The sequence below is a fragment of the Megachile rotundata genome, chromosome 3 (genome assembly GCF_050947335.1).
Source record: "Megachile rotundata isolate GNS110a chromosome 3, iyMegRotu1, whole genome shotgun sequence".
Lineage (NCBI taxonomy): Eukaryota > Metazoa > Arthropoda > Insecta > Hymenoptera > Megachilidae > Megachile > Megachile rotundata.
The window spans coordinates 20,071,488-20,089,996 of record NC_134985.1 but is presented as its reverse complement, the minus strand read 5'-3'; the positions used below and the strand labels follow the sequence as shown (position 1 = coordinate 20,089,996).

At 42.5% G+C, this 18,509-nt stretch overlaps 1 protein-coding gene and 1 long non-coding RNA gene across 4 annotated transcripts in view; one reads left to right on the top strand and one right to left on the bottom strand.

The window, feature by feature from the left end:
* LOC100878265 (uncharacterized) overlaps window positions 1–18,509 on the top strand; it is a 324,020-nt gene that overhangs the window by 60,246 nt on the left and 245,265 nt on the right. For all 3 annotated transcript variants that reach the window (XM_076530029.1, XM_076530027.1, XM_076530028.1), the window contains exon 3: window positions 11,744–11,941. In XM_076530029.1, coding sequence (XP_076386144.1) covers window positions 11,744–11,941 — 198 coding nt within the window. The remainder of the gene's footprint in view (window positions 1–11,743; window positions 11,942–18,509) is intronic.
* Window positions 2,988–3,954, bottom strand: LOC143264166 (uncharacterized). The gene is made up of 3 exons (XR_013037697.1): window positions 3,715–3,954; window positions 3,472–3,585; window positions 2,988–3,228 (listed from the first exon to the last, which is right to left on the bottom strand). It is a non-coding gene; the product is annotated as an uncharacterized LOC143264166 (long non-coding RNA).

Below are 18,509 nucleotides of genomic sequence, written 5' to 3'. Positions count from 1 at the left end.
ACGGCGTTGACATCTCGAGATAGCGATGGTAGATGGTTGGCTCGAACCAGTCTTCCCAGTTTATGATTCTTGGAAAAAAATCTTTTTCTCGGGTCTACGCGATAAGTCGGATTCGAGATGGGTACTTTTAGAAAAGCAGGAAAATGAGAGATTTTTGTTAGTTTCATTTTGTCAGTTTGATGTTGTGTTTGATGACATGTGTTTTGATTAGTTTGATGAAAATGAAGCTGGGTTAGTTTAAGTCTCAGATCATATATTCATATAGAAGCTTCTTCAAACAAAACTTGATATAATTTGTGTTAAATTTGATAAATAATATAGTGGTCATGTATCTTGATACTTTGGTCTTCATCAAATACATGCATATGAAATATATGTGTCACATATGCAATATGTATATGAACATGTATATGTATATGTATATGTATATATATATTTATGTACATCTATGCATATGTATATGTATGTTTATGTATATGTACATGTATGCATATGTATATGTATGTTTATGTATATGTACATGTATGCATATGTATATGTATGTTTATGTGTATCTACATGTATGCATATGTGCATGTATGTATATGTACATGTATGTATATGTACATGTATGTATATGTATATGTTTATATATATGTATGCATATGTATATGTATGTATATGAATATCTTCATCAGCACATCTTCATAACAGCAATGTTTAAATAATATTCCACAAAGTACCCTTAAATTTGTGTTCCCGAGAAAGTGTAAAAACCCATCAGCTCTGACATCGAATGAAGCAACGTAATATCCTTGGACAGTTATGTCTGTGATTCGAGTTAGAGTTAGAATTGCGAAACGTGACCCGTGGATGGCCGAGGAGGCATCGCTAGTTGCGTCTAAGGGACGGTAACGACGACGGGTATTAATTGTCCCGTAATTGCACTAACAATTGATGGGGTTATAATTTAAAGGAAACCACGACTTCGTACCGCAAGATCCAACTTTCGTTCAGTCGATCCGAACACGTAATAACGCCGTCACTAATTGAGTCACTGATTATTGTACCGTTTTCTAAAGACTCGAACCTGTTCTAGAACGAAACGGATGCAATCAGGAAGGGCAATATTTATTTTACCGTGGTGCACTCTGGGCGCTTTTATTGCACTTGGAAAATGTGGAAACTTAAAAGTTTGAAGAACTTGTGGAAGTTTGAAGATTCAGGAATCTGAGGTTCCAGAAATTTGGACATTTGGACTTGTAGAAGTTTGAACGTAAATGTGGAAGTTTATTCTAAAGTTTTAGAATTAAGAAATGTGAAATAAAAGTCTCCCTGCAGAGCACTTATAAGCCATGCAGCTTCTCAGATGTTTATAAAGGTCAGCGACCCGGTTCTGAACCGTTTACGAACAGCGTAAACTTACCAGGCAAATATTTGCGGTATCGTCGCTGCACACGGTCGGCGTAGGGTTAATAAAAGCAGCCGCGGGCAGCGAGCAAAGGCGGTTACAGAAGAAAGAAAGAAAGAGGCGTACATCCCGGTCGAACCACTCGAGAGGTGGTTGCTCCTGTGGTCGATCGGTATGAACGTCGAGATTCGAGTTTCCACCTACGAGTCGCCGGAAGGGACGTTTCCAAAGCAAGAGGGATTTCATTTGCCGTGCGATTCCGCTCGAGAACGGCCGAAGGGATCTCGAGGCGGCGCGGCGTCTATCCTTTCTTTTATACCTCGATCCCTCGTGATCGTCGTGCCAAGCGGTGAGGCTAGGTGAAAGTCTATTTCTTCCCTGCTTTCTTCTTCCTTTTACGCTTCTTTCTCCGATGCTAGTCCTAACATTGGCGTAACTGGAAGGGAGACCACCCCTTAGGTTGTGATACAGCGCCGTAATCCGTTGAGTAGCAATATATGTGATAATACGATGGCTGGTAAAATGGCGGCTGCGTATACGGAGGGTGTAGTAGTTTATATGTAGTTTACGGGTATGTAGCTTAAGGGTTTAGTAGTTTACTTTCCGACGCGTGATATTTTGGAGCATGTCAGTCTAATGTGGTATTTCAGCGGGTAGTAAGTTTTCATGTAGCAGTGTAACGCGTGGTAGTGCGGCGTGTGGTAGTTTGGGACACGGTAATTTGTAGCGTGACAATAGGACGCGTGACAATACGGCGCGTGATCATAGTGCATGGTAATAGGGCGCGTAGCGACACAACGCGACTCATAAAAATACAGTGGTGATACAACTTATAGTACTACATTACGCGTGATACTAAATCGCACAGTCATTTAGAGCATACAAATGCAACACATGGTAATACAACGCATGGTACATAATCGTATAACACATGATAACATTGCTCAGCCATACAATGCGTGACAATACGCAACCTACTCATACAACACGCGATACATACCTAACCGTATATCCATAAAACGCTAGCGTTCCGAAATTTGCTTCCACTCTATTTACGCCACTGTTCACCGTTTACAAGTTCGGCGTAAACATAGATCTTGATCGCGGAAAATCGCGTCTAACCAAGAGGAAATCTGACTCCCTCGAACGCTGTACTCGTTCATCACCGGTGGACTTTGTTACCGGAGGGACACGGCCATTGCACAACACCGCGCGTGGATCTCGCGATCTTTCGTTCCACGGTGATTTACGGGGTGCGCGAACGCGTTTCCTGGCATCGTCGGTTCCTGTCGTTTCTGGACATCGATAGGAAATGCTTTACGGATACGCGGAAATGTTCCTGAATCACCTGCGTTTTTCTATAGCCTTTCATCCGTGTGATCTGCACGGTAAACTCTTGCGTCGGAAGTTGAGGTCTCTGTGCGTGACAGAAAAACTTTTGGTAGTTTAATAAATTATTTCTGTACATAACTTATGTACAGTATAGAAGCAATTCTGTTATAATTATGCTGATGTTCAAATTGTAAGTCAGACATATAATATGGAGGCAGTGAAGAGTAAAAACTTTGGGTGCCTTGATAAGTCATTTTCATAACTGTATATCGGTGTGTGGAGGAAGTTGAGGTCCATGTGTGTGGACAGAAAAACTTTTGGTACTTTGATAATTTATTTTTGTACATAACTTATGTACAGCATAGAATCAATTATATTATAATTATGTTAATGTTCAAATTATAAGTCAAACATATAATATGGAGGCAGTGAAGAGTAAAAACTTTGGGTGCTTTGATGAGTCCTTTTCATAACTGTACATCGGTGTGTGGAGGAAGTTGAGGCCCCTGTGCGTGGACAGAAAAACTTTTGGTACTTTGATAAATTATTTCTGTACACAACTTATGTACAGTATAAAAACAATTACATTGCAATTATATTACAATTGAAATTATAAGTTAAACATATAATATGGAGGCATTGAACAGTAAAATCTTTGGATGCTTTGATGAGTCATTTTCATAACTCATCATTACAATTATATTATAGTACAGACTATGTAGTACAGACATAAGTAAAAGATTACATACTAACTCAGGAATTCGATTGAACACAACACTGGAGGGCATCATGAATTGCAAAGGTAAAAGACACGTATGTCTATTACGCCACATGCGAGTAGAAAAGTCCAAGACTCCATTTGTCTGGAATACGTCAAGAGCGCATAAGTTATGCACAATTAAGTTATTAAAAATGAACGTACAGCGTTATAGCCAGTGATTTTCGACCGCAACAAAGTGTAGCGTTTACATAAGAAACTTAATCGAACTTACCGCAATTTTCTTCGAGTTAACGACACTTCTGTGTAGACCACCGCCGAGGTTTCTCTTACGCAAGCGATTGCAAGCCTCCTGTTAACCGGCTTGATTTGCGAGACAACGTAACGCAAGAAAATTGGAGCGTTATTGTATCCGTTGGAAACGAGGGAAACGATCGCGTGTGGATCGTTTGTCAGAATTAAAGCGTTTCCACGACTTCCTTACGGCTGATCGTTCCTGCAGTCGGTAATTAATTTCGACGGTGCACGCAACGCAAATTTCGTTCCGATGATAACTTTCGACCTTTCGGTATCTGGCGATACTTATTGCCCGGGTTCTTAATTGCGACGTTTCTTCGATGAACGAGGAAGGAGAACAAAGATATTCGCAATAGAAAGTATACCACTGGAAGCTGGCTGAAATTAACAGATTCTTTGTTGTACGAGCAATGCAATGGAGCTCTTTTGTTTCTAACAACTCAATTATCTACATCTCGTGTCTTCCGGGATTGTAAGGAAAGATTTAATCCAATCGTGTTGCAAGTAGGTTCAGATGTGAACTGAGGGGCTTTGAAAATATTTTGTTACGTAACTACATGCTCTACACAGTCACAAGGGCTTTAAAATTTCTTTCACGAAAACTGATTGCTTGCTGCTAACATTCTTTATACTCATGTTTAAAGACATACTCTTACATACTCTTAAGTTGCGACTCGTTCAAAAACCCGAGGCTCACCTTCCCCTATGAAGGGTATCTCTAAAGATAAATTGAACATCTCGAAGAATTAACAAAATCTCGAAAACCGTCATCCCAACGAAAAATCCTGTAGAGTCCTTTTTTGTACAGAATTTCCCAAGCTACAAATCTCGTAGTAACCATTTTTGTCGTACAAGTGACAGGTAACGAGATATTCGAGTAAGTGTGTCACTTTCCGACTGTTGACCCTGCGAAGCGTTTAGCAGGGGTTTAGCATGCGACATGAAACGGCAAAGTATAGGTATCTAAAAACGAAGTTTGCTAGTAGTTATTCCGCATAAAAATGGTAATTTCCGTGGACTATAACGGCCTCGTCGCTCCTAGCGCCAGTCGGAGCGGAGTCACAAAGGGTATGGGAGCGACACACCCACCGGATGCATTTTATACACTGTGCTCTGGTAGGTAACCCACGATGACGTCACCGTCCTATATACAGGGTGCCACAGCCGTGACCCGTCGTAGCGACCTGCACAGAACACACCGATTCTTTGCTCGCGCGAAAGTCGTTGCGCGAGTTGTTCGCTGACTAGCGGATTCCTGATACCACCACCGATAAACCCGCCACCAGAACTAACCCAACGGAGCATGACGCCATTTGTCGGTGATTTTCATTCGGCCCTTTTCCATCGGCGGGAAATGTAATTAGAGCTAAACGCCCTCTCTCTCCGAGTATCCCGTCAACTCCGTTGTTTTCTGCCCTCGAGGTGTCGGTGAGGCTCTTTCTCCGTCTTCCTTTCTTTCTTGTCTATACACTATTTGCCGCGGTTATTACACCACGCCGTTGTTCGAGGGTTAACGCAATCGAGTCACGTGCAACACAGACGGCAATAGCCTGGATAGAAATGATTTTTACGGGTTCGCTGATCCGCGAACTCCCCGTTGCTTCGCGCCATTTTTGAGTGCCGACGAAATAGTCGGTCGGTTGCAATTAAATTCTGGACAAGACGAAGATTGATGTATCGACTGCCACGATATACGATTCTTTCGAGTGTTCGGTTCATTTTCATCTGTTCGATCTCTTGATCGGGTTCGTAATCGAACCGTGTGTCTATTATGAACCTTTCGAGTGCTGGATCAGGGGAAGTTGAAACTCATTCCGTATGTTTCTAGCATGCGTATCGAATTTTGTCATTGTTATAATATTAAAAATTCTGTCTGTTCGCATTGCATATGCGTACCTTCATGATTATCCAGAGATAAGTAACGTTTGCTCAGTAAGAGCACTAGAATGGACTCCGATAGGATACTGATAAGCGTGGCTGTGAATTGATTGAGACAACAAATTTTTTACATTGTACTTTCGACACGAGATTACTTAGTAGTCACATATATCAATAAAATCAAAAGAAGAAGAAGAAAAATAGACATGTTCGTCTGAAGTCTCAAAGCTCATCTCGTAATGGAAGCCCATTTTCCATAGTCTTCATAGACATTTCAATTTTAAGCCTTTGTTAAGAATTTAAAAAATGAAATTTCTGTCTTTTCTTCATACGTTCATAAATTTCGTAACGTCAATTTGGAATAGTAAACAGTAATTACAGTTCTAAAATTGAGCAAAGCAAGTACGATAAAATCGTACAGCATCGTTTCCCAAGTAAAGTTTGTGTAAGCAGTAATCAGGGTTCATCGACCTATCTCCGATCGACAACAGAGACCACGACAACTTTATATGTCACCGTGATATTTCTGCTTAAAATCGATCCCTTATCTCGATTCCACGGCGAACACGGTCTTCCGTGGATGGAACAATGCTCGGCTTTGGAGAACGCTGAAAGCGACGCCGTTCGATCCGAGCGGAGCGAAGCGATCGCGCAACGACGACTCAATCCGACCACGGTACATTCCAAGGATTTGTTTCCACTCAGATTACAACGGCAGATACTGGCGACAACCGGCCGATATTTCATGCCAGAAACGACCACCATTTGGCGCCGTTAATTCATCGAATTCTATTATTGTTTACTGCACCAGAAAAATTGGGGTCTGATACAGGGGTTGCTTCATGGACTTGGGTATGAAAATTGATAAGTTTTTTATTTAATACATTTTTCATTTATTTGGTGTGGGGATACTTGCAACATAGGTAACTTAGATACCTCTTTTTCTTTTTTTATTTTCCATTTTGACCGTCAGGATCATATTTTATTAAATACGTATGTGTAGATACTTAGGTGTGTGGACGTTAGGATACTCCACAGGTGTGTGGACATTTTGTGATAGGGGTGTATTTAAGCTCCTTAACTGAAGATCACATATGTGAACATAGTCTTTGTATGTTATACATTCCTTCAAAATTTATTTTTGTCAAAGTTACTGATTTAAAGTCAGCCCCTCAGAGGTCAGTTAGGGAGTGACATTCAAACTTAGATAATATCAGCATCTGTACATTGTGTCTCATACAATGTAGAGATCCATGAATACATGAATAAAGGAGTACAATAAAAACTTGCAACATGAAAATATTTATAAGTACCCTTGTAACCACTACTGTTACAGTTAAGTAGTTGGGGGTAGCTATCGTTTCATTATATGCTTTCACCGATATTTCCTCGAGCTCGTCTCGTTAGCCAGGAACAGTGCGTTCACGGTGACGCAGCGTCGCGGTAATTATCGAAAAATCCTCCCGCAAGGATCTCGGTCGTTAATTAAATCGCCGCAACGAGGAGAACAGGCATCGGAAGCGAGGCAACGAACCGGTTGCACAATACACCAGAAGCGCTCGCGATATCCATCAATGCTGCGTTGTTTAGGATCACGATAATGCAACGGACCACCGAGTCGCGAGTCAAAGGAGAGGAAACTTTCTCGAGCGAGACGAAACGAAGCTCGCGACCGGAGGACAGCTAAGGGGGCAACATGGAAACGCGCATTAATCAATCTCCGCACGTGGAAACCCGTGCTTACCTGATCAACTGCCTCTCGCGTACGCTCCCGATAAGCTTCGTAAATTCTGAACGAGCACGTGCTCTGTCACACGTGAAACTTTGTGCGTTTATTACGTTTTCTGTTCCTTCTGTTTTGTGAAATTTCGTGGCACGAGATGTGCATTTTGTTTTATTTTGCTGTGAGTTCCTCCTTTTGCTGGAGGATTTCTTCAGGGAAACTTTGTGCCATCTCTGAATTACAATTCGTGTATTCTGAATTATGAGGTTCTTGTTTCGAGGAGTTTGCTGAAGAGGGTTTCTGAGGAAAACGATGGATCTCCATAATTGCATTAGCTATTTGCATTAAGTAGTAAAGTAATGATTAGTAGTGAAGTAGCAAGAGAATAAAGCAAGTGTTCGATATTTAACGAAGTCAAATAAATCCAACAAAGTATAATAAATCAAATTAAAAAGAACAAGAAAGAAACGAAAGGGGGTTGATGTAACGTTTAAGCGGCTATCGCTTCAATTTGTAATGTTCCGATTACATCGAGCGAACAACTGTTACCAACGTCATAAACAAGTAGCATAAATCAGCCATTGTCTTGCAGCACCGCTCGTGCAGCGAGTATCAATAATTTTCACCGTCCAACGAGAGAGGCTAACCCCTCTCGGAGATAGGCCGATCGGAATAATGGGGCTATTCTATCGCTCGTCAGTACCAATATTTGGTCAGTCGAAATTTATGGGAAAAGGGTAAGTCGATGGTGCATAAAAGGCTCGTTAGGGGAAGAGATCAGGACGTCCCTCCAGGGATTCGAGGGGATGAAAACAGACACGGTCCACGCATAAATTAAGCCCGGTTCACATGCCGGCGGTTTTAATCGTGCACTTCATGAGCACATGTTTATTAATGTGCATAGTTTAACCCTGTATTTACGCTTAGGTGTTCGTAATTTATTCTTGGCAGAACCACCCTTGTTTGCCTTTTATTATCGTGCGATCAAACTAATCTGAATTTAGTTAGAATGACTTCGAGAAAATTTTAAAGCAAAGTGAAGAAATTTGTATAAAGGAGTAAGACTTCGTATAAAAAAAATTCGTTTGGAAAGCAGCGTAGTTTCATGGGTCAGATGGCGATTGACCCGGTCGCGGTGGTTAAAGAGTTAATCAAGAGGCACGATAGAAATAATCGAATTCGAAGAACCGTAACTAAATATGTTGATTGAAAGCAAGTCGAATCGCAGCGCCACGAGCGTCGCGATGAAGCTGTTTCGATCGAATTCGCTCAAATCCCTGCAGCTTGGACGCGTATTCATTAAAATTTGCTGCAGTCGAGAGAGCAACGGGGGAAAGGTCGGCGATACAAAGCCGAAAGCCGGCATAGAAAGAACGCGAGGAGAATTGGGACGTCAGCGAGCTCTCGCAGCAACCCTGCTGCCTTTTTCATGCGGCGTTCTCGCTGACAGCAAAGCGTACCGGCCGCGGAATTGAAATTGAGCGAGAACGCCATAGGGTGGGTCTTGATTAGCCTTCTTTGTTTAACCGGCCGCTTTGTTTAATCGCGTCCCGTTACGTGCATTCCCCGTTACCTTTTGCACGCCCACGTCAATTTGCATTTTGCACGGAAGAATTATTTCAGACTCTCGTCGAATTTTCGCAGGGAACATTTTCGCCCAATTTGGGGAGCAACCAGAATTTCAACCCTGATTTATGGCGGAAAGGGTGCAAAGCGCTTTTTGCTGAATTTATGGGAGATTCTGCAAAATTTATAGGAGTTTGGATAAATGTTTGAGTAGAGTGTTCTCGATGGACACGTCGGTGAACATTTGATCGGTACAATCGAGTTGAACGCTCGACGATTTCGTAACGTTCTAATGTAATCCCTGGAGATTTGTCTTCGCGTGACGCCAGTCGCGACGCGAAAACCCAGCCATGGGAATCTATGGCGATCATAATGGAAACAATGAAACGCAATAGAGAAAACGAGCTCGGTACAGAGACAACTTTTACTACGGGCATTTTTCTCGCTCGAGAATAATACAGATCGTGAAAACATTTGTTACGCGATCTCGCTAACCGATCAGCCAGTCTATTCTCTGCGATGCGTGTCCACATAGAGTATAATACACACAATACATATTTCATATTTCAATTCATACACATCTCGTGTATGCTTTATGTGTATCAACACATAGTCAACCAAACTCTCCTTGACCTCTGACGAAAATTCTATTGACATTATCAAATAAATCGTTTTCGAGCACAACGTTGTGAGGCGTGAAGTAACGAGGTGGTTGAGCGCAAGATTTTCGAGCATCCAAAACCGAGGCCAAGTGTATCCAGGGTGCGGTGGATCAGGGCGGAAACACGTGGGCGATCGAGCACGCGTATAATGGTTACGTCGCAACGTTCCTTGGCTCGAGTGGCTGCTAAACTGCAATGTTTATGCAGTCTGGTGTAACGATCCGCGCCGATATAATGCACCCACATCGCCGCCGGGACGACGCACGCCACTTGTCCGCTTCGCTATTCGAATCCCGGTGGGTAAGCGATCCGACCAGATAACCGGGCTGATGCTGCGACGCCGTTCCGCGAACAACGAGCCGATTTTGCTGGAAAGTATCTAGTTTACGATCTCGACCAAGAGGCCGGAGCTCGACAGGCAACGAAGAGCTTCGCTTCTTTGTTCATTCAATACGCGCTTTCGGTTTCTGACTCTTTAAAACTTTCACGATTTGCGACTTCTTATGATTTCTTGCATCTTCTATGTGAAGATCGACGTTCCTGTGATGCAATCGATAAACGCTGGATCTTCTGAGGTAGCAGGTACTAATGCTTCTTAACCCTTTGCACTATGACTTATTTGTCAAGTGCGTCAGACAGAACTGCGCAATTAAGCTATAATATTAAAATAGACAAAAAAATTGAACCGTTACTTCAATGTGTTATTATTCAATTGTTGACTATGCAAATTATAATTGGACTTGAACTCTAAATTGAAGCGTATTAAAAATTTGAGCAAAATTGATCACGGCCGAGGTACGAGTGCGTCACGAGTCAGACTCGTCAAAATAGTGCAAGGGGTTAAGGTCTAACGCTCGAGATTTTCGTGAAGAGTCTGTTCGAAAATCCAAGATTGAAGATGTACGAATTAACATACCTTCTTAAAGAGCACGTTCTGAGGCTTCGTTGAGAGTCCGGTTGCTGACATAAAATTCAATTTATTCCCCTTGTTTGTTCTCACCGTGTTGGGGGAGATCGGCGTCGATAACAGATTCTGCCGGCGTAGGCCATGATTCCATAACAATATGGAAGAAGTTGGGGAACCGTTAGCTCGCCCGTGTCCCCTTGGCACCGAGTCGCTTCCCGTTTCCGGAACCCGAGGTTGAACCGTGTTAAAAGCATCTGGGAACGCGGAAACTCTAGGCGCGATATTACGTAATTCAGGAATGCCGTCACGTTGCATCCTAGCTAAATCTTAACAATACGAGCATCTTGGATGTCAGACATTAATATTTAATCGCGCGCGGCGAAGAAGGAAAATTTACGGGCTGAGAATGGCTTCGATAACGGTAACCGTGTCTTATCGATGCAACGCAATTACACGGTTAATCGTCGGCCTATCTGTTCGAATTGATCTTGTTGGGATCGATCTAGCCGCCTGTTCGAACGTAATAATAATAATTGTTAAGCATTCGGTCGACTGTGTCGCGATACAGAGATACGAACAGCAGTATCGTGTTACCTTTTCGTCGATAACAGTTCGCTGTTAAATATTTACGACGCAAACATCTTATTCTCCATTATGCATTAAGTCGTTAATTAACGTCGAACAGGCAACGCGAATGGTGTTTAATTATGCATTGTTTTGTACAACTGTGCTCGAGATAAAGGCTACTTTGCTAATCATTAGGGATGTTGCATTCAATGGGACGATCTAACTGTTCATAATTGTCCTCTTTGAAAATGCAGCTACAAAGCTACCTTTGTAATTTCAATCTATAGGAGTATAACGGGTTGGGCTACCCTGTATGTCGATATGATCTTAAAAGGATACTCCCTCGTGTCGAGGACATTGAACGTAACTGTAAAATTTATGTTGTAATTTTTTATTTGCCTTCTGTTATACATCTACATTGCTTACAGCTTTATTCCACACTTGTGCATCAGCAGAGATCTATAAGATCGCAGCGTCGTATCGTTTAATATTCGACGTCAGTCAAAATCGAAATTAATTAGAAACCAAACTATTCCCTTGAAGATAACTTACAAGTTATTTTTTCTATACTGATAGCGAAAGTATAACTTCGCAAAATATACAGCAGTTTTCAAGCGTCCAATATATAACCGTAATCTACCCCAAAAGTAACCTCATGAAACAGGGAGCAATGCATCTCACAGAGAGGCCATTTTGTTTGCAGGGTCGCGGAGACGTCGCCTCGTTGGTCCGGAACCTACTCGGGCCGATTTACGGCGATGGTGTTATCAATCTGCTGATAAGGCAGGCCCGAGACATCCTGGTGTGCGCTTATCACGGCAATTTGGAGAACTTTCTCAGGACTTATCTGTCACCGGCCGCGTCGTTGCTGGCGGAAGTGAAGTCAGCCGCCTCCGAAACGGTGAGTCTTCTTTCCATTCGCTTCCGTTGATCGAAACGAGATCCTGAAGAACTGGTCTCCGGACCGGACTGTCCGCAAGGTAGAAAAGGTGAAAGAGAGGAGAGAATGCGGTTCGACGGACGGATTGTTCCGCGAAACGATTAAAGTAATCAGTCGCATGCCTTGCTACGTCCAAGTATGGCTGCGCGTGGTTTGATCCAGTTCGCGGGCAGTTGCGAAATCTGACTTATCGCCGCGATGACACGATACTCTATTTATATAACGCCTGACCGATTTAATCGCCGATGAAAGCGCACCGATCAAATGCACCGAGAAAAGCCCTCTTTTTCTTGCTCGAGATATTTGCGATGGCCGCTGTCTCACTGCCGAGTTCTTCACACTACCTTGTGAGTGTTGCTTTCTTTCAAGATGAAGGCTCAAGTGCTATACTGGTTGTTACATATCGGATGGTCAGGAAAATTGCGGTATTTAATCTCGTAGTTTCATGAACATAATTATGTATATCATTTGGTCACATATGTATATCGTTTGATCGATGTGCTCGTGTGGTCAATATCATAGTAACTATTCCTATTTTTGAATATACATGCTCTGCACAATTTGATGCCTCGAAAATCACATTATCTTGAAGTTTAAGCCTTAATGAAAATGCCTACCTAAACAGTCTATTAATACACGCGATATAATATGGTCAGTTTAGTTGGCTTAACCACATTGAAGTCGATGAACGATCAAAAGGTGCTTCGTCAAAAGCATACCCTCGTATCCACCCTAGTAATCGCTTAATCAACACCTCTCGGTGGTTCACGGAGATTAGGTTATGTCGTCACGTGTTTCCCTCCCGTGAAAACTGGCCCTAGTTTTAATTAACGCTTGCGAATCGACGAAGCTCGAGAATCGTCGTCGTTAGGTCAGGACGTAGCTTTCGCGAACGCCCTCTCGAGACACATCGTGCGGCTGGCGTAGCCCTCGACTTAAATAAATTAACCCTCGAGAAGGCACGTGCTTCGACGCGCCCTGCAACCCTCGACATTTGGACTGCGAGATTGCAGAACGGTTACCCGCAACTACAGGGGTTATTAGCGACAATCGAGGGGAAGGGTTGCTTTTCTTCTCCCGCCAACTTCTATGCGGCTCTCGTGCCTCGAGATTCTTGCCGCTTTAATTGAATTCCCTGGCGTTAATGCTGAATTGTCTCCGATGGAATGCCGCGGTACGTTAAAGGGTGAATCTTGCTTTATTGCGGGGATCGAGTGCTTGCTATCGATTTCATTCGCCATGGTTATTTTTACCTTATCGTCCTTTAAAATATACTTAAAATTATCAAGAATTACTAAGGGCATTATAAAGATTACTAATATTCTATAATAGAATATGAAGAACAGGAATTATTAGACTGCGGATGTTTATGTATTTATGATCAATTTACAAGATTCACATCTAACGTATATCATAATATGATTATATGTCGGCAGTCCAGTATATTATTGTAGTCTTCATGTATCTGTAGCGTTAGATGTAGAATATAGGATAATCGGCAATCTGTAATAAACAGGAGTTTTTGAAAAACTATGGACAAAAAGGTTTAAAGAGACAATGTATTAGGAAGTGCCGTCGAAGCGAGATCGAGTAAAGCTTGAAGAGAAGGCACGTTTAATAGTATAGTCTATTTTGCTCTCGGAAACCAGTCTCACAATGGTTCGGTATCGTGCTTTGTGCCGTAGGCGCTGCACTAATTGCAAGAGCAACCGTGGCACGAACAAAGTAGCGTTCCCCGAACAAGGAAATGCCGAATCGTTGTCGAAGGAGTTGGCGAGGGACAAATTTCCAGATCGACAGTACCGGATATATCTCATCTCGCGGCACTGTCGTCGTCCGTCGACAAAGCCCGGCTCGTAGCCTATATTAGGTAGAGAGCACCGGTTAGCCTCTCTGCCTACCTACTTTCAGAAATTCTGCGCTAACGAGCCTACAGACTCGAGTACGCTCCGCTTTCCACCTTTCTGGACATTGCTGCCCCATATCTGCCAAATTGTCGCGAAACGATCCGTCCTTTTCTTTATCGCTCTTCTGCCTACAATTTATCGTCCGTCGCTAACGATCGATACACTCTATTGTGCCGGAGATTTCACTCGTTGCGCCATTCGAGTATAATTGTAATTGCTACGTACGGGAATTCGAGGGTACAACTCGCGAAAGTAACGAGTTGCAAACAGCCCTTGGGGGTTGCTGGTTTCTCTAACGAGTACGGGTCACCGGTGATCGATGTCTCGAATGATACACGCGAGTGCATGTTAGCTTCTTTTCGAGTGTAGAGGCGTAGTAAATCAACGGTAATGCTCCGTTTGTTGGGAGGACACGCCTCCGGAGCCCCGAAAGCGGGGAATTACCGGACGACCGCGTACAAAAGTATAAATATTCTTCCCGTTCGTTGTTCCACTTGTAATCGAAGTTGCACGATTCGATCGCATAAATTTCCGCGTTGACTCCACGTCCTACTACGAGCATCGAAACGTTGAAACCGCGCGAGTCGAGGTCACAGAACGATATTTACGGTCGTACCGGTCGGCGAGTGTCGAGGGCGAGTCCGAACTCGTTTTCCAGTGGACGTATACGGATCGAAACGGTCGTTATTTCGCGAGAAATTATTACTATTACGGCGCGAGCACACGCGACTAACCTTGTTATCGGTTATGTTGATACCGCGATTACGGATGCGTCGTAAAACGAGCTCGTAGCCGGCAAACGTTGCAGCCGCCCCGGCTATATACATACACCGACGACCGGAAAATCACGAATATCGTTCGCGAGATCCGCTGCTTTAATTGGATTCAACCTGGGTATAGCGGAGCTCTATCGAATTACTAGAGCATCGGGTAACTCACACGAAGAAGCATTCGACAGCTCGAGAAGTCGTATTTAACGGCAGATAATTTCTGTTTCGTCGTACGCATGGGAAGTCGTTGCTCTTCGACTGGATGGCAAATTGCTCTGATTTACGTTGTCGATAAACGGATCGTACATGAATTCTTGGCTGACTGATGATTATTGAACGACTTCGCAGAAACTGCCGATAATTTAGGTCCTGTTCGAGATGGTAGGGTCCTCATTCAGATAAATGATTGTCGGATCAGTGAGCTACTTATTCTTGATTGGTGTAGACAGACAATCGTACTTTATGAAAAATATGTTATAAGTGTAACCAACATATTTTTCTTTTTGAGTGTCTTGTTAGGGGTCTGTGGCGTGCGAAGTGTAGTTACACGAGTTTCGTTCAGCAGCGATCATAACGCGAGTAGCGAATGCACCTGTGCCTTTACTTTTCTGTTGTTCGCTCTTTTCGAAGATTTTTTTCTTAGCCGGCGAGCACGACGGTCGGTATCTAGGCTGGCATCGCTTACGCGTATCACAGCGGCTCATTGTTCGCGGAAGATTCAATCTTGACCGTCCAGGAGGCTTTCTCTCTTCCTGCATCCGCGAGCGGCTCGAAGATAAATGAAGCAAGTGTTATTTTCCGTAGGCTCGCTCGCGCGCGCCGCTTTTACATAATGAATAGGGAAGTAAGAAAACACCGTTTGTGCGTGTCGATCGTTCCAATATTTTATTTGTTTCGTGATGCTGTATTATCATTTTTCCGAACTACCAGATTATGTTAGGTCTCGGAACAAAAACTTCTATGATTTTTAAATAAAGCTGGTACAAAAATGAGCAAATCATTAGTAAATAATTTTGACTAACAAAAAAAAATTAGGACACGATGAACAAAAATGAACGAACATGGACGAAGTACCTGGTAAAAAATTAGCAAATAATTTTTATTAACAAAACAAAATTAAGACATGATGAACAAAAATGAACGAACATGGACGAAGCTGGATGAAGATAAACGAAGGTGGACGAAGATAGACGAAGGTGGACGAAGATGAACAAAGATGAACGAAGATAAACGAAGATGGACGAAGATGAACGAAGAAGAACGAACATGGACGAAGCTGGATGAAGATAAACGAAGGTGGACGAAGATAGACGAAGGTGGACGAAGATGAACAAAGATGAACGAAGGTAAACGAAGATAGACGAACATGAACAAAGAAGAACGAACATGGATGAAGCTGGATGAAGATAAACGAAGGTGGACGAAGATAGACGAAGGTGGACGAAGATGAACAAAGATGAACGAAGATAAACGAAGATAAACGAAGATGAACAAAGAAGAACGAACATGGACGAAACTTGATGAAGATAAACGAAGGTGGACGAAGATGAACAAAGATGAATGAACATAAACGAAGGTGGACGAAGATGAACGAAGATGGACAAAGATGAACAAAGATGAACGAACATGGACGAAAATGAACGAAGATAAACGAAGATGAACGAAGATGAACAAAGATGAACGAACATGAACGAAGATGAACGAAGATGAACGAAGATGAACGAAGATGAACGAAGATGAACGAAGATGAACGAAGATGAACAAAGATGAACAAAGATGAACGAAGCTGAATTTGAAACGCCCTGTATAATAAGGAAGTAAGAAGTTGAAGTGGAAATGTCAATAGAAAATGTTCGCATTGTACGAAAGCAAAAATATCGATGACCCGGTGGCATTCGACTTCTTCTCACCCTCGATCCGCAGATTTCACGAACAGTCGAAGACAAACTCTCTTGTAACCGCAAAAATGTGTAGTCGACAGACGGTAGCTAGCTCGAAAACGAGGATGCCTCATTGTCCCCCGTATAGAGGTCGGTCCTCGTTTGGTAGGCCATCCGGTAAGTAGGTAGATAGGTAATGCAACCAGCGAGCTACGTAACCGATTGGTTGCGGGTTAAGTAGCTGCTAGCACGCGGATACACTGTCTCCTCGGTACCGGTATATCATCCGAGCATCGGTTTCATCATTCCTCAGTGAAAATTTCTTGAACCTCGAATACTTTACAGTTTAATGAAACATGAAGGGGTGACTACTTTCCAAACGAACTTTCATTAACTTAAACTAGTGAGTTGAACTAGTATGAAACGTGAAAAATGAAAGTAGTTTAAGATAACAGTCTGAATGATGGAAAAGCTTCGAACGTAGGGTTGATCATTTGGCGTTAGATTATCTCCGCTAGTTAGAAACCGACCGATCGAAAAAGTAAGTTCTCTTTTCCGCAAGATCGCACAGATCAATCGAATTACCGGACCACTTGTCAGATCCTAATGTTCGAGCAGGCACGGTGTACAAATTTATGGTGGCAGAAGTCGGTCACGCTAGGCAGCGTGTATCGCGAGATATCGAAGACGGAAGATCATGGAAATCGCCTTAATTTAATCAATCGCAAATTATAGACGTGCCTGGGCAGAGAACGTAGCTCGGATCGAGATGATCGAGAAACCGGCCGATAGCGACGCGTGGGCCGGTGTTTTCCGTTTCTGCTCCCGGCGTAGATCCCTCGTTCCTGGATTCGAGATCCTCGGATAGCGACGCCAGAAATATATATATCGGTGCTTTACACGAACGCTCCGAGAACCTTCTCGCAATCCATGGTCGAAACCCGCAGCCTTCAATCATTGTCAATCAGTTCGGACGAGGCACCGTTACCGGTGTCTTCGATGCACCGCTCCTTCGGTACTACACCTACTGCTATTCTTTCATGGCGTCCCATAGCAGTCCCGTTTTTCACCAGCTTCTACACCCTCTTACCTGCTACTTCACTCACGATTACTGTTAACTGATTACTGTTGATCGATTACTTAATCCATGATTTGTCAAATTTTTAAGTCATGCACTCTTTAATTTTTTTTACCTACCAGCTCTTTAATTTACAAAATGGAAAGGGGTTCTCAAAATGTATTGCAACAGTACGGAGTACGTGACAAACATATTTGTGATTTATTGTGAAACGTGATGTTCAGCCATACTGAACGCAGTGCAAAAAGTTAAAGGATGTAGAAGCAGCATATTTTAAAAAACATGACAAGCAACTAATAATAGATTCATCAAAATATTTGACACTTATAATGTCTTTGTCAGTCGCCAATGTCTTTATGTTAAGCCATACTGAACGCAGGAGTGCAAAAAGTTAAAGGTTTTAGAAGTAGCATATTTTAAAAAACATGACAAGCAACTAATAATAGATTCATCAAAATATTTGACACATATAATGTCTTTGTCAGTCGTCTCAGAACTAACCATTCGTTGCTAAAATATTGAAACAAATAAAACTGGAACGTTTGTGTTGTATTCATCGACACTTGACAATGCAAATTGTAATTGTACTTCAACTCCAATTGAAGCGTATTCAAAATTCGAGTGATTTATGGTACTTGAAGTAGGTGCGTCACGAGTCTCGTCAAGGGGTTAAAACTATTAACCTCCGACTACGAAATGCAATCAGTTGCTTCAGCGAAAATGCGCATGAAAATTTTATAAAAATCCAAACAAAAGCGTAAATTGAAAGAGGGTCACAAAATATATTTACGTCTTTGCTTTTCCAAATTTTTGTATGCAAGGACATGAAATGTACAGACTGAGATTAGAAGATCGAGGGGATGTTACCGGTAAGAAAGTGGCGCGAAGAAACCT